Source organism: Limulus polyphemus, unplaced genomic scaffold (genome assembly GCF_000517525.1).
Source record: "Limulus polyphemus unplaced genomic scaffold, Limulus_polyphemus-2.1.2 Scaffold2849, whole genome shotgun sequence".
Lineage (NCBI taxonomy): Eukaryota > Metazoa > Arthropoda > Merostomata > Xiphosura > Limulidae > Limulus > Limulus polyphemus.
This window is the reverse complement of record NW_013668459.1, coordinates 33,742-49,274: the sequence shown is the minus strand read 5'-3', so window position 1 is coordinate 49,274 and position 15,533 is coordinate 33,742. Positions and strand designations below refer to the sequence as shown.

General features: G+C 31.9%; 1 protein-coding gene across 2 annotated transcripts; it reads right to left on the bottom strand.

Moving 5' to 3' along the window:
* Positions 1-1,844: 1,844 nt before the first annotated feature.
* LOC106468052 (eukaryotic translation initiation factor 2 subunit 1-like) lies at positions 1,845-12,758 on the bottom strand. Of its 2 annotated transcripts, none has more exons than XM_013928450.2 (8): positions 12,642-12,758; positions 10,754-10,989; positions 9,032-9,118; positions 7,226-7,371; positions 6,005-6,111; positions 5,077-5,174; positions 3,644-3,787; positions 1,845-3,275 (listed from the first exon to the last, which is right to left on the bottom strand). In XM_013928450.2, exons 2-8 carry the CDS (start codon positions 10,985-10,987, stop codon positions 3,132-3,134), a joined length of 960 nt encoding a protein of 319 aa, XP_013783904.1. In that variant the 5' UTR covers positions 10,988-10,989; positions 12,642-12,758; the 3' UTR covers positions 1,845-3,131. The 2 variants fall into 2 exon arrangements, with proteins under 2 accessions (XP_013783904.1, XP_022252064.1); XM_022396356.1 differs by having other exon boundaries at positions 9,032-9,112; positions 10,751-10,989; positions 12,642-12,751.
* Between the last annotated feature and the right edge of the window lie 2,775 nt (positions 12,759-15,533).

Here is a 15,533-nt window from a genome sequence, read left to right as displayed (position 1 = left end):
GTAAGATCGTCTGCCCGATTTTGAGGCGGTACAACTGTCCAATTTGTCAAAACGGAGGAGGAGATACTGCCCACACCATAAGATACTGTCCTAAAAACAAATTTAAGTGACTGTTAATTTTTATGTCAAGCGTTACGGGCTAGGAAAACAAATCGATTGGCTGTTTGTTATCATGTGAGTACAGTAAATTTTTTTGTTCTCAGAATCCGGATTACAGAACTAACAACTTTAGTATTTCAGCAGTTTATTTTATACAGAAACGGTTCTTGTTGCTACTTGTTGGCTAAAGTTATACGAAAAAAACTTGGGCAAAAAAATTCTCACGTTTTTGAGATATTTAATTTCTGTTGTGCATATTTTAATACTAGAATTAAACGACTTTATAACATCAAATAGTAGTTTTTCTTTTACTGGACACAACGTTTTATTAAAACAAACCGTATCTGTACTGCTTTATACCGTCAGTTACGGTTTATGTTTTAGTGTAACGCTCCTGATAAGCTATAAAACGAAACGTTGTGTGTCCAATTAAAGAAAAACTTATTTTTTATAAGGTCATTTATTTTTAATATTATTAGGATTAATACAATTGTTGAAACTACCATGAAATTGTGGTATTTAAATACTTAGCTTTTTAAAGAATTTCCAACAGAATAATACCTGGTTGTTTCTCTATTTATTTACAACACAAGGATGTAAGACTTTTTTTTTCAAATTCTTTGGCATAATTGCTACGTGTATTGTTTTTTAAAAAAGTTTTGTCTTTCCAAAACTGATTTACTTTTCCCAGATTTTTTACAATTTTCATCCCAATTTCTTGTTAAAATAATTTCCGGTCGTTTCATCGTTATCTTTATTTACTTTTGTTAAATAGTAACTTGCTTATATTTCTAAAGCTTTAATTTTCATTTTACGATGCCAAGTTCCCAACTAGATTTTCTTCTTTATATTGATGTTTTCTTAACTTCTTGAGATAAATACTTCTGTAAATTTCTTGTCTCGTACAATCTCTAGAAATTCATTTGATATTTTAGTTCTATTGTTTCTCCAGTTTTTCTCGCGAGAAATTCACGCAGTGATACGACATTGGCGTATGTTTTTTTTTTTTTTTTATGTTCGGTGTTATTTTCCATTTGATAGTTTACTCGGGACGTTGGATCAAAGACTTGACACGTATATAATTTGGTGTTTATAACCTCTTTTTAATTTAAAAAAAACATACGTTATCAATTTTGTTGTAAAACATTTTTCATTTGATCGGACATAAGTTTTGTAATAATTTTACTGAAATTCTTCTAAAACAAACAAGCGGTTAGCTCTTCCAGTGAAATTAACCATATTAAATTAATCATGCCAAGCATATTTCGTATGATATTGATACTACCTGGCCCATGTAAACCAGACATTATGTTAAACTTTTTTTTTTCCTAAGGGAACATTATCTTATTTTAAGTTCACTTTTAATTATTATTTTATTTTCATACTTTAATGTTGTGAGAGGGAGTATGTGTATTTTGTTTTCGAGGAATAACAGTGACGGTTTTAGTCATTTACTTTCAAACCTAGGTAACAAGAGTAGAAATACCAAAAAATATGTTTTTATTGTATCATAAACTTTCTGTATTTTAGTTCCAATGGAATACTATTGTAAATTGTATTATTATTATTATTATTAAAATTACTTGTCAGTGTGAAGTAAACATTTAAATTTTTCTTTCTTTGACTTGCACTAAATAACAGCTTAGAATTACACCGCACAATTAAGCTAATTGAACTTTAAACACCTATTAATTTGCCGTGGGGGATTAACATGTATACTTCATAATATATCGGAAAATAACTTCTAGGTATTTAAGAGCCTTTATTCACAGTCCATTTAAATATATTAAACCTAACATTTGGAATACAAATTTTATTTTATGTGTAGTTTAAGACCAGAATTATCCTTATAATTGTGAATGTTAGAATTTCATCACTGTTATGTATTAATATACGTGAAAAATTATATAACATCGCACGTGAATTTTCTAGTGTTTCTTGGTAAAAACATGTCTTAAAAATTGGGGGAGGGTTATAAAATTGGAAAGGCACAACAGTTACTTCCTCTACAGTGAAGTTTGTAATTGGTTAAATTATGAAATATTTAAAAGAAAAAGTAACATTTCTTTACTCGAATGATACACTTCTTAGTTGTTATTAATTACTTAAGAAATGGGGCAGGGGGAGTGGCTTGACAATTTTAGGACCCTCGTGTTACCAAACTGTGGATTACAGAATAAGATAGTAAAACATAAGCATTTTTTTCATTATAAACTTAATCATAAAATAATGATATAAAAAAACATTAGAACTGGCCCCAGAAAAACCACTTGAATGTAACAAAGTTTGGAAACCCAGCGTTGCAGAATGACAGAACTGTTTTTAAAACGTTGATCTTCCAACATTTCACTGGAGGAAAGAGATTATACCTTTACTGCTATAATAATAATAACACAAGCATTTTAAATAGTTTACCTTAAACCAATTATATCTTTTTAAAGATGCATTGAAACTGATAAAAGGTTTATCCCAAGAAAAATGTAGCAAAGCGAGACCAGAAAGATCACAATATTGTGTAAAATTATTAGTTTCTGTTATTCAGTGGATATCAAATATAGAAACCTTGCACTAAAACTGGGTTACTGTTTCAACCTTTTGTACATTGTTTAAAATTACAAAAATCAAATAATATAAATATTAGATCGGTTGAACAGTTTAGAAGCATGTACCAAACAATGCTGAAAAAACTTATCACTGTCATCACAAATTAGCTGATGCTCAACTGTGGCTTTGAGGTTAAAAAAAGTTTGAAACTAAATGCAGTACGGCCAACTAGTAACATCTTGGTACTTCACGTACCTTTACAATTCAGACTTTCCACTCACGAAGAGATTAATTGTTGAATGTTTTTTCATCCTTGTGAATATCTCTTAAACTTCAGTACTGTACACCTGTATTAATACAATCGGGAAAAAACTGTTTACTTTTCTAACACCTTAGACGAATTTAATTATGTCCAAAAACCCAGAAAAAAATGTTGGAAAATCTGTGATATTTAGAAATGTTTTAACACCTTCTGAAGTAACATTAATCTATGGTTGTTCTTCTCCTTCCTCCTCATCTTCACTTCCAGCTTCTTCATCATCATCATCACCTGCTACCTCAGCATTGGCCATTTCTAGTCTTTCCAGTTGCTTAGCCAGTTCCACTTCATCGGTTTCGGTTACGACCTTCGGCTAACAGTAAAAAAAAAAAACTTTACAATTCTGACAGGTAATATTAATTAGTCATCACTAATTTGTTTGTAAATTTTACACAGAGGTTTACAGTAGTAGTATCCGAAGCAAAAATTAAACTGGTTCAAACTTGTTTATCAGAGAAAATTAACACTGCAGTTAATCAAACTACAGTTTAAGAAAATGTCGAATAATTCCTATCCATAAAATACTGGCTAAATAATTACCAATCTAACAGTTATTTTCAATTTAAACAATGAAGTAACTGTATTTCAAAATTTATTAAAAGTATAAATAACTAATTTTAATGCTACCAGGATACACAAAACTCTTCGTGGTTAAAGACACATCTTTAAATATTTACGTACAGGATTTTTGACATGAAAGACACCACCAGAGGTCCGAATAGCTTGTTCTATTTTGTCAATGGCTTCGCTCAATGCTTTTAAACCTTCTGGCCGTTCCATCGTGGTGGTGGTGACGACGTAAAGTGGAGGTGCTATTAGGTTGATCTAAATAACATAGAGAGAGAACAACTAGATAAACCCTCTATGTCATCACTATTAAATCCTGAAAAATGAAATTGGCACCAACAACTAAACACCAGAAGTTTACTTTTATAACTAGTGAACTATTCGAAAGCTCTCGAGTTTTGGGTCACATCTTAAGACAATGTATGTAATCCTGTGTGCTAACTGCTTGATCAGAATTTAACAACTGCTAAAACTGAAAATAATAAAGTAGTTCAACTGTAATGACAACTGAATTAGACTTTGTAAGATCATTTAACTGCTTATAAAGGGAAAGAGCTATTTCATAAAGTTTTAAGACAAACTCCCAAAGTTGATTAAATATAATATCCATCTATATGAAAGTTAAAACTTGTGAGGTAGAATTCCTTCATTTTTTTTATTATATGTACCTTTTCTCTATCATTTAGTTTGTGCCAGTTAGGGTTAGCTGTAATGGTATTTCTCACAGTGAGGCCTAATGACTGAAACTGGATGTTGCTGTATTTGTCACAGTAGGCGTAGTCACGTCGATCAAGTGTTTTGTTATTAACCAATAATCATCCTGCCATCTGGTAGCAAATAAAAGGATCATACATAACCCAGATACTTGAGAATGTTTTCTTTTTTTCCAACTTCTGGTGTCAAGGTTATATTGTTGAGTCAGAAGTTTATAGTTCAGGTGTATTGGGCCTGGCATTTTAGAATTTTTGTATTCAATTTTGTTCAACTTATAGTAAACACCCCGTTTTTTAAAAATTCTGATACTAATGCATAATAAAAGATTCATTACAAACTAATTAACCTGCATATAAGGTGCCAATCATTACGATCTTTCCCAACTTAAACCTAGTGACGAACAACAACTAAACAATTTGAAAGTGATAGGCTTAGGTTATCATAAAGTGGTGAATAACTTTAATATCTTGATAAAAATCAGAAGCTAAAATTTTCCTGAAAAAACAAATAAACATCCCCAAGTAAAACTTCCAGTGAAACCTCTGCACACAAACTTGCCAAAATAAATATACATAGGATGATTTGTCTAAACAGTTTAATCCATTTTAGTATATTTTTCATTGTATTGATTTTACATAAAAAAATATGGCATCCACAATATATAATTTTTATGAAAAAAAACAACAGTCACCAAAGATAGTCACCGTTAACCAGCTGATTTATATGTACTTAAATTATCTCCTCCTACAGTTTTTAAATATGGTATATTTATATTGATAAGGATACGACTAGGCTAACAATTTACAGCTAGTCGAGTGAAGGGAATTTCCTACTTTTACAGGCATACATTCTGTCGAACAGTTTATTCCGGCACGGAGAGCATTTTTCACAGCATCGATCCCTTCGTATCCGTAACAAGAAACTTCAATATCTATAGGAAAAAAACAAAAAAACAATCCTGATCGTCCAATTACTGCTCCAGTCTAATTAGGAAAATCTACATTAAGAGGTTTCGATATTCAGTATATCTACACATGCATATACACGTTAAATACAAGGCGAGTCAAAAGTCACAATTTTTCCAATTGTTATGAAGTGTTTATGGAATATCAAAAATCTGCTGATAGGTGTAGTATTGGGGGGCCATTTTTTACCTGTCACAGTATAAGGTTTCTGGGTTGATATACTTGTGTGATACAATTTTATCTCATATTGAGTTTCATTTGATTGACCTCTATATCAGGATACTATGTTAGATAAACAATGGACCATATTCTATACCTACTTCACAACAGGGAAAAATTGGGACTTTTGACTTCCCCCCGTGCTGCAGAAATGAACCAAGGGTTGTACAGCAAGTAATCGTGTTTTTAAGAAACCTTCCCATTCCTTGTAACAACACTGGAAGTAGTGTATCCTATTCCTTGTGACAACACAGGAAGTAGTGTATCCTATTTCTTGTGGCAACACAAGAAGTAGTGTATCCTACTCCTTGTGACAACACAGGAAGTAGTGTATCCTATTTCTTGTGACAACACAGGAAGTAGTGTATCCTATTTCTTGTGACAACACAGGAAGTAGTGTATCCTACTCCTTGTGACAACACAGGAAGTAGGCTATCCTATTCCTTGTAACAACACAGGAAGTAGTCTATTCTTATTCAGATAACACAAAATAAATTCATTAATAACTGACAGAGAGAGAAAATTATGTATTGAATTTTACTTTGAATGTAGTAACTTTAAGAAAAGATAAATTTACCAGCTCTTATTTTCACAGACTGAGGAGTAAGTCTTTGATTAATGTTACTTAGAAGAACCTCTTTGGTCTTTTCGTCAAGCTCACATTCGTCCAGTATCGATGGGTCACTGAAGGGGGGAGAGAAACAAAGTTCAAGTTTTGTTTAAAACATTTAGTGGTTTACATTAACTATTATAAACATAAATGTTTTTGTTATCAGGATAATAAGGTACGACAGATCATCACCATAAATTAAAACAAGTACGTCTTCTTTCCTGTAGAATGTTTAAAAGAATTTAAGTGATAGCCTAAAAACAAGTTAACTGAAGTCTTGTTTTCCACGTTTCTCATAATTTGTCCATTTGAGATTGAAATTAAAGGTATTAGTTAAATAAACAATGAAGAATAACGTGCATGGTCATCCCAAGAGGATCTTTAGGTATTGAAATGCTATTATTTTATCTTTATTGTTTAATTTGTATTTCATATTTCTTCCCATCGTTATTGTTTGTCTCGAGTTGTAAGTCCCTACGAGTATACCTATTGGTTTTCCAATATTTCTTCAGTATTTGGCATTTAAACAACAAACAACTTAAGTGTGTTCATTAATTACATAAAGATAATTAAATCATTTTTTTGTTTGTAAATACTTCCACATTCACTGCAGGGTATTTTATATAGTGTACAAAATGGTTGGCCATTAAGGATTGCTGTAAAACCTGTGTTTTATTTTGGTTTGTTATTAAGGGCAAAGCTATATGATAGGCTATCTGTGCCATGCCCACATGGAATATTAAAACCTAATCTTTAGCATCATAAGTCCTCAGAATTACCACTAGGGCAGTGATGAAACATCAACATTTAAAAATAATCCACATTTAAAAAAATCATAGTAAAAATAAACACATGGTCTTATTAACTTACGATACAGCATACTTGATAAAAATAGACACAGTCTTATTAACTTATGATACAGCATACTTGATAAAAATAGACACAGTCTTATTAACTTACGATACAGCATGCTTGATAAAAATAGACACAGTCTTATTAACTTATGATACAGCATACTTGATAAAAATAGACACACAGTCTTATTAACTTACAATACAGCATACTTGATAAAAATAGACACAGTCTTATTAACTTACGATACAGCATACTTGATAAAAAATAGACACAGTCTTATTAACTTACGATACAGCATACTTGATAAAAATAGACACAGTCTTATTAACTTACGATACAGCATGCTTGAAAACATCGAAAGAGCTTGCAGCTTTCTTTAACTTCTCATCAAAATACCAAGCAGTCTTCTTGTAGAGAGTTTCCAGTTGTTGATCATCATAACCCAAGATCCCTGCCACGTGTCTTAAAATGCTGTTCACCTAGAAATGTAATGGGGTTCTTAGTACTGACCACATTGATGTCACAGAATTCTTTCACATCAAAAATCTGTCCAGTTTCTTTCAACTTAAGTCTTCCCTTATAATTGTGACAAAAAATACATATGATAGATAAGAGCAACATCTAAATTACATTTTAACAGTTAAGAATAATTATTTATTAAAAAATTACACTTTTTGTTGTCACAAGATTAACAAATAATTTTTTCGGGGAGAGGCTTAGGTCTCATTTTTATCGCTTGTTTGGATCTAAGGCTTAGATCTCCTGAATAGATTACTTGTTTAAGACCTCTTGAAACATCTGTACATTCTCACATATCATATGCTTCTTAGCTCGCAGGTACTTCCACTTAACTGATAAATTATCAGTAACCTTCTGTCATCAGATTAACTACATCTGACTTGAAGATGTGCTGTGCTTCTACAATCCACAGATTACTTCTGTTTACATCCCACAACAATATTTAAACATGTTGCAACTTCTTTTAAATAACCACCTGAAACAGTACGCTTGTAAAATACTTTGGTTTTTTTGTAACCTTTACTAATCACATTCGTGGTGAAGTTAGACACCACAGAATTTCCTGTTTTCTCTGTACCCTTACACTAATAATAATAAAAGGCTTAACTCAATACGATCAAGCTCAAGCCAGTGCTGTTACTATAACAACCAACACACTTTTCTAAACAATAAATTACTGACACAAAGGATTTTCTTTGACATAGAAAAGAAATCAGCACCTCTGTTATCAGAGTAGAGTGTTGGAGATCTATATCACATACGAGGATCTGGCCAACCATGAGTAACGGTTAGTCACAATACAACGATCTGGCCAACCATGAGTGAGGGTTAGTCACAATACGACGATCTGGCCAACCACGAGTAAGGGTTAGTCACAATACGAGGATCTGGCCAACCAGAAGTAACGGTTAGTCACAATACGAGGATCTGACCAATCACGAGTAAGGGGTAGTCACAATACGAGGATCTGACCAACCACGAGTAACGGTTAGTCACAATACGAGGATCTGGCCAACCAGAAGTAACGGTTAGTCACAATACGAGGATCTGACCAATCACGAGTAAGGGTTAGTCACAATACGAGGATCTGACCAATCACAAGTAAGGGTTAGTCACAATACGAGGATCTGGCCAACCACAAGTAAGGGTTAGTCACAATACGAGGATCTGGCCAACCAGAAGTAATGGTTAGTCACAATACGAGGATCTGGCCAACCACGAGTAATGGTTAGGCACAATGCCAAAATCTGGCCATTATTAGCCACAATACTAGAATCTGGTCAACAAAGTCTTTATTGATTGAATTGTCACTTGCCAAGGAGTACAACCTAATCTTGGTATACTATACATTAGTTCAACATTTCTCGAACCTTCCACATTTTATAAAATAACCTATAACTAATTATAACAAAGTATTCTTTTTGAATCTGTAAAACTATCTCAGTTATGGACAATAGATTACACTTAAATATTCATACACACAGTTTGCAGTTCAAACATTAATAAAAATCAATACATTTTGAACTAGGATATGATAATTTAAATGATGAATGGTAGGAAATGTTAGCTATGCATTTATTAATGGACTCTAGTGTTTAGTTACTTCCTACTTGTACTTACAGCTTTTGCCTTTGCAAATTTTTCTTCACATTTCACGATATCTTCTGGCGAGACACGTCTTTTTGACAAGTCAATATATCCTACATTTAAATAATAATAACATTAAGGATTTCTTTCTCCAACAGCAAGCACTTTACAATACATGTGGAACTATAGACCCGCTAGTCAACAACCAGGCTATCAAATAACAAGTAACCAGAACATTCTCTAACAACCAGGCTACCAAATAACAAGTAACCAGAACATTCTCTAACAACCAGGCTACCAAATAACAAGTAACCAGAACATTCTCTAACAATTAGGCTACCAAATAACAAGTAACCAGAACATTTCTAACAACCAGGCTACCAAATAACAAGTAACCAGAACATTCTCTAACAACCAGGCTACCAAATAACAAGTAACCAGAACATTCTCTAACAACCAGGCTACCAAATAACAAGTAACCAGAACATTCTCTAACAACCAGGCTACCAAATAACGAGTAACCAGAATATTCTCTAACAACCAGACTACCAAATAACAAGTAACCAGAACATTCTCTAACAACCAGGCTACCAAATAACGAGTAACCAGAATATTCTCTAACAACCAGACTACCAAATAACAAGTAACCAGAACATTCTATAACAACCAGGCTACCAAATAACGAGTAACCAGAATATTCTCTAACAACCAGACTACCAAATAACAAGTAACCAGAACATTCTCTAACAACCAGGCTACCAAATAACGAGTAACCAGAACATTCTCTAACAACCAGGCTACCAAATAACAAGTAACCAGAACATTCTCTAACAACCAATTGTTATCTACCAAGCTGTTGAGGAATTCAACAAGGAAGTTTTTGAAACATTTCAACATTATAAATTAAATTTTACATTTAAAACTCGCATAGAGAATTTCACATGTACATTTATAATCTTGTACATAACTACAAATATTGATGACCAAATTTCTTAATCCATTATCACAGCATCTAGTTTATATTTAGCTTATGTCATTATGCACATGGAGCGATAAAAACAAACAGTTTAAATAATATTATGCTTGTATAGTGATGATTAACATCTTAATGTCTAGAACTCCTAACACAACAAGATTCTGTTAAATTCTTGTTCATAGACCCTGTGATTTTCTATGGAACACGATGTGACATTAGGTGAATGCTAATACTCCGGGGAAAATATGGTAACTTTGAGAAACTAGCATGTTTTATTAATATATTTTACATCTTCTATTTCTGGAATTACTGTTTTTGTAATATCTAAAAGTGATTTACAAAAACGAAGCTACAGATATCAGTTAATAGATTTTCTGATTTATTATATCTTATAGGCAGGAGGGATTTTAAAGAATCACTCATGATTTCTGAGATGCTTTCATTGCTGGCTGCATCATAGACAGTAATAACTTTCTAGCCGTATAAAGGGTAAAAAATAATGTACTTTTAAACAATAAAGTTATTTTGATTTTTTTTTCAAGTGTTTTCAATCTCAAGAACCTGATAGTAAATGTTTTCCTAGAAGAAATAACTAAAACGAACCTGGCGTGGTTGTTATGGAAGTGTTACTGATATGCTCTAATTACGTAAGCTTTCTTATCCCTGCTGGTTGGTTATCTTTTCTTAAACATTAGCAATATTTGTAGATTTATTATTGAAGAAAGAAGTAAGACGAGTCGTTTGAGGAATTCGGGTTACTTGGAAGTTAAAAATCACCGGTCTTTATCCACTCTGATAACGACCACACATTCACTTCGACCCACTCGGATCAACTTGTTGATGGATCGAATACGTCTTCGTGACAACTCAGACAAGAGGATCATCCCTTCGATATTGTTGTACTCTAGAAGATGCACGTAAGCACCCATCTCGGCAATTGATCGAACATTTACCATGACAACATCTTCAATTTCTGGGTATCGCTGGCCATAGAATCGACACGAGAGGGGCATGGCTTAAAACAAAATAATCTTATGATACAAATATATCATGGACACAAAGTTTACATGAAAAAAAAAAGATACATTTACATTTGAATACAAAAAAAAAAAAATAATGCATTTTATTTTGCTGATCAAGATAAACACAACGTTCAGTGAAAATGTTGTCAAAGTACACTAACTTTCTATAACCATATATAATAAAAGTAAATAACAACAATTTCTACTGTAGAATGAAGTTCTGGAAATACAAATAACTACTGTCCTAAATAGTAAGTATTGGAGAAGTTTTAGCAATAAATTTAATAAAAAAACTTTCATCCTTAGAAACTGTTATCAACATAATACAAGAGAAAGGTTTATTATAATTTATTCAAGCAATGTGCCAAGCATACACATATCAAAGGGTGCATCAACAGGACAAGTGACACATGAAATTAAGTTTGGGAATGTTACGCTACATAAAAAGAAAGTTCATGTACATTTTCGTATTTGATGACGAGGAACCCACTTTGAGACTAATAATGGCTGGAGACGGCTTGAATGGGTAATGAAGAAAAACTTTAATATAAGTCTAACATAACAGCAAATGTACAACGTTTCGACAAGGTTTTGTCATCATTCATAATACATGATGTAATTACTAATGAAACAAACTCTGATAATAAACAGCTTAAAGCAAACTTGTTAGTTTCACAATATTGTGGTTGAGTCAATACCTCTTATTTGTAAATTTCTTGAGCTCTGCTCGTTTGATACAAACCTAACTAAAGGGTAATTACTTAATTATTTATCACATTAAGAGCAAACTTTGCCTCGAGTAATCTTATTCTGACAGAAGCATAAACACCGAAATTGCATTTTAAGTATATTATTATTATTATTACAATTATGTTTTATTTCTGAAAATTAAATTATAGCTTCTCATTGAATAATAAAAAAACCAGTACTTCCAAATAAAATAAGTACTGGATAACTACAAACATATACTTTGTGAAGTTAGTCACAACTGAATGTAGGTCTACATGAGAAAAGAAGCTTAAGCATGGTAAAATACATTGTCTAGCAGTTGTGCTAAGGCCAAAGCCTGATCAGTTTTAACGTGTATTGGAAAAGTTTTCACTGTTTCAATTTCTATTTTGTAAAGTTATGGGACCAGGAAACATTATGTCATAGTTATTCTTACATTAAATTAAAAGGAATTGTGGGTTAGTTAAAAGTTCTTGTAGCTCTTTATAGTGTCTTACTTTTTCTAATTAACATTTCCCGAATTACTTTTTGAAATAATTTTATTTTCACATTACTAGCACTAGTATTAAAGCTACACTCTGATAATGTTGTGTTACTATTAGCAATAGTTACAGTAATAAATTTAGCCATACGTGGATTCTAATACATATATACAATGAACATAGTCTACATAACATTGAGTAAGACCACTGTAAAAATATAATTTACACGATTTATACTCTATTATCTATAAGATCAGTATTACTAGCACTATAACACTTATTAATGAGACACTGAATTTGATTTTAAAACGGTGAGGGAAGAGCTTTACAAGTAGATTACTCAGTGCAGTATGTCACAAATTATATATATATATACATGTAGCTTATAATACTTCTATTTTTTTACTAGAAACATATCTTAAAAGGTGCTTTACCTCCAATAATAATGACGTAGACTTTTTGTTGTATCACAAAACAATAATGATGAAATATTGAATAAAGTTCCAAGAAATGCAACCATGTGGCAGGGTTGGAGTAAAGGAAGAAATAATTTCCACCTGGTGTCAAAAAACAAAACTAGTTAATTTTTATTGTTTTACTGATTACAAATAAATCAAACGACCGTGAACTTCAGAGAATCTTACAAATTATTTTATTTGATCAACGTTCTTCATCAGGAGTATATAATTTCTGTAATGAACTGTATCATTCAAATTTCTACAATTTACTTAATTTTTCACTAAATACGTGAGGGAATTGTTTCCTCTGGTTATAAGTTGGCATACAATAATAACAACACGAGTATTTTCCTGTCCGACGAAAAATTTAGCTGAAAAGTCTTAGTTCAATTGAATTCTGCCAGTGATATATAATTAACTTCGTGACGTCTGAAATGAAAAAACGAGTTGAGTTTGACGGCTTCTAGATGGCAGCACTTCACTTACTGAGAAGTAACTTCGGAAGACAAACGAGAAGATGACCGATTAATTTACGTGGGAGCCAGAGGAAGTCGGTTATAAACTATTACAGCACGTGACAATGTGTAATGATAGTATATGTGTATAGCAATATAAATATAAAAATAGATAAGTGTCGTCTTGCAACATTTATAAGCATCACGTAAAACCAATCACGAACGAATCAATTACAGAATAAACACAGTAGTAACCAATATGTGCTTGGAGATGAAATATTTGATCTAACATGTTAAAATTTTGTGATACGAAGCTAACCGTGAGAACTTACCTGGAAGTTATTATTTGAAAATACAATGTACCTAGTAAGATAATGTTGAAATTTTGGGCAGTTGGTAGTGAATTTCGTGGAAGGATAAAAGTAACAAAAAGACTAACGCTATATATGGAATAAAATACACTTTTGTTACAAGATATTTCAACTGTGTTGAAATGAAATATTCACGTAAAAAGTGTGATTGTTATCAACTAAAATTCACAGATTGTAGTTTATATATCATTATCGTAGGTTTGTCCGCTACAGTTTTTAATGTCTAGATTTAATACTTGCAAGGCATTTAGCGCAACTACTTCTACATTTTCGGCAGTGTGAGATTTTATAAAAATAAATCCAGAACATCTTTCTACGATTTGCCAGTTTTTCCCAATATATCTTATTATAAAGATAAGTTGATCAATATGACAACTGATGTTCGGTGTTAAATCAATAACTCAGGAAAAATAAATTGTACTTTTAGCTTCGTTCGTGAATTGAAGCTGAAGGTTATTTCCCATTATTTTAAAAAACGCATCACAAGTTTGATGTGACAAATAATTTGTATTTCCTGACCCCGATAATTATAGCGTTCCAAATGATTTAAAAAAAATCAAACTCGCTAAGTTATTCAAGAAAATATAAATAATTATTTCTGTTTTTGAATTTAAACTCTCGTCGTTGCCTCTAAATCCTAATTTATACAACAATTTTACAACACACGTTTCAAAACTTCATGCCAATATCCTTTGTTCATCTGTTTTCTCATTTCGGAGTTAATACGACTGAAATTAGAACAACATCTTAAATATTTGCACACAGCAGATATGTGATCTTTAGATATTTCATGCTCAGGCAGTTTCCAATGTACGTTTCTTCAATCACAAAAAACCTTTTATAAATTTATTTGCAAGGCTTACGTTTTTATTTGGGAATAATTTGCAAACGTAACAATACATACATTTGCTTGTAAGTGCTAGAGACAGACAATTCATTTTTTGTTTTTTTTTACCATTTTACATCAGTCGGTAAAAACGCTGTTCTTACAAACTTCTAAAATATTGTTACGACAGCGGAAGTCACGTGACGCTAGTAACACATCATGATATTCTCGAAGGTTCGTGAATGCTCGAGTGTTTACTAAATGTGCGGTATTTTTGTATATAAGACCGCCAAGAAGTGACGGGAACAATGGAATTGAATTGCAGACAGAGATAGAGACGGACAATTAAGTCAAGCGCGTGAATCGTTCGTTGTGAATTATGGCGTTTGTTTAAGTTATAGCATGACTGTGGAAATTAAGTGTATTGCAAAGTTGCATTGAGAAAGAATAAACTAGTTTTATTTAAGAAAGGAATTGTATCACTAAAGTTTCTTCGGAAATAATTTTTACGGAAAATTAATAAACGAACACAGAGGCGTAACAATATCTTCTGTCACGATCTTAATACTCGTGTCTCCAATATTTTCGGATTTATTTATTATGTAATGATCAATAAATTTGTCGGTAATTATACCTGGCTACAAAGCAATATCCTGTGAGTAGTTAATAGCTAGACTTGATAATTTTTCAATTTCAGCTTGATTTCATATTGGATCATTACTGCTAGTTGAGGCTGTATTTATTTAATCATCATTTTTCTTACTGCACAATGTGATTATAAAAAAAAAGACTTTCTCTTAAAAATATTACTAAATACTTATGTTTACCAAGTTTTATTTCGTAAGATGCTTATAACAGTTATTCCCACCTGTGGATGATAGTTAACTTGGAAACGTCACTTTTCAGCTCAGAACAGCCACAGTGGGGCAAAATTCATGTTGCAATTTATGGTTCCAAACTGAAATCTGATGCCTTTCCCGCGCATACCGACGCTGCTCATATGTGTTGTATAGGCTTGCCAATTTTTTAAATGCAACTCTGGGAGATAAGTGTATATATATATATTTAAATTTTCGTAATTCATGTATAGTATTTAAAAATTGGAGGCATATAAAGGATAATATCATGGAAGTGACAGGTTGATAAAAATTCATGTATTTAAAAAAACTATTTCTAATATAATGATAAACTTTTATTTTGGAATTGTTTCTTTGTT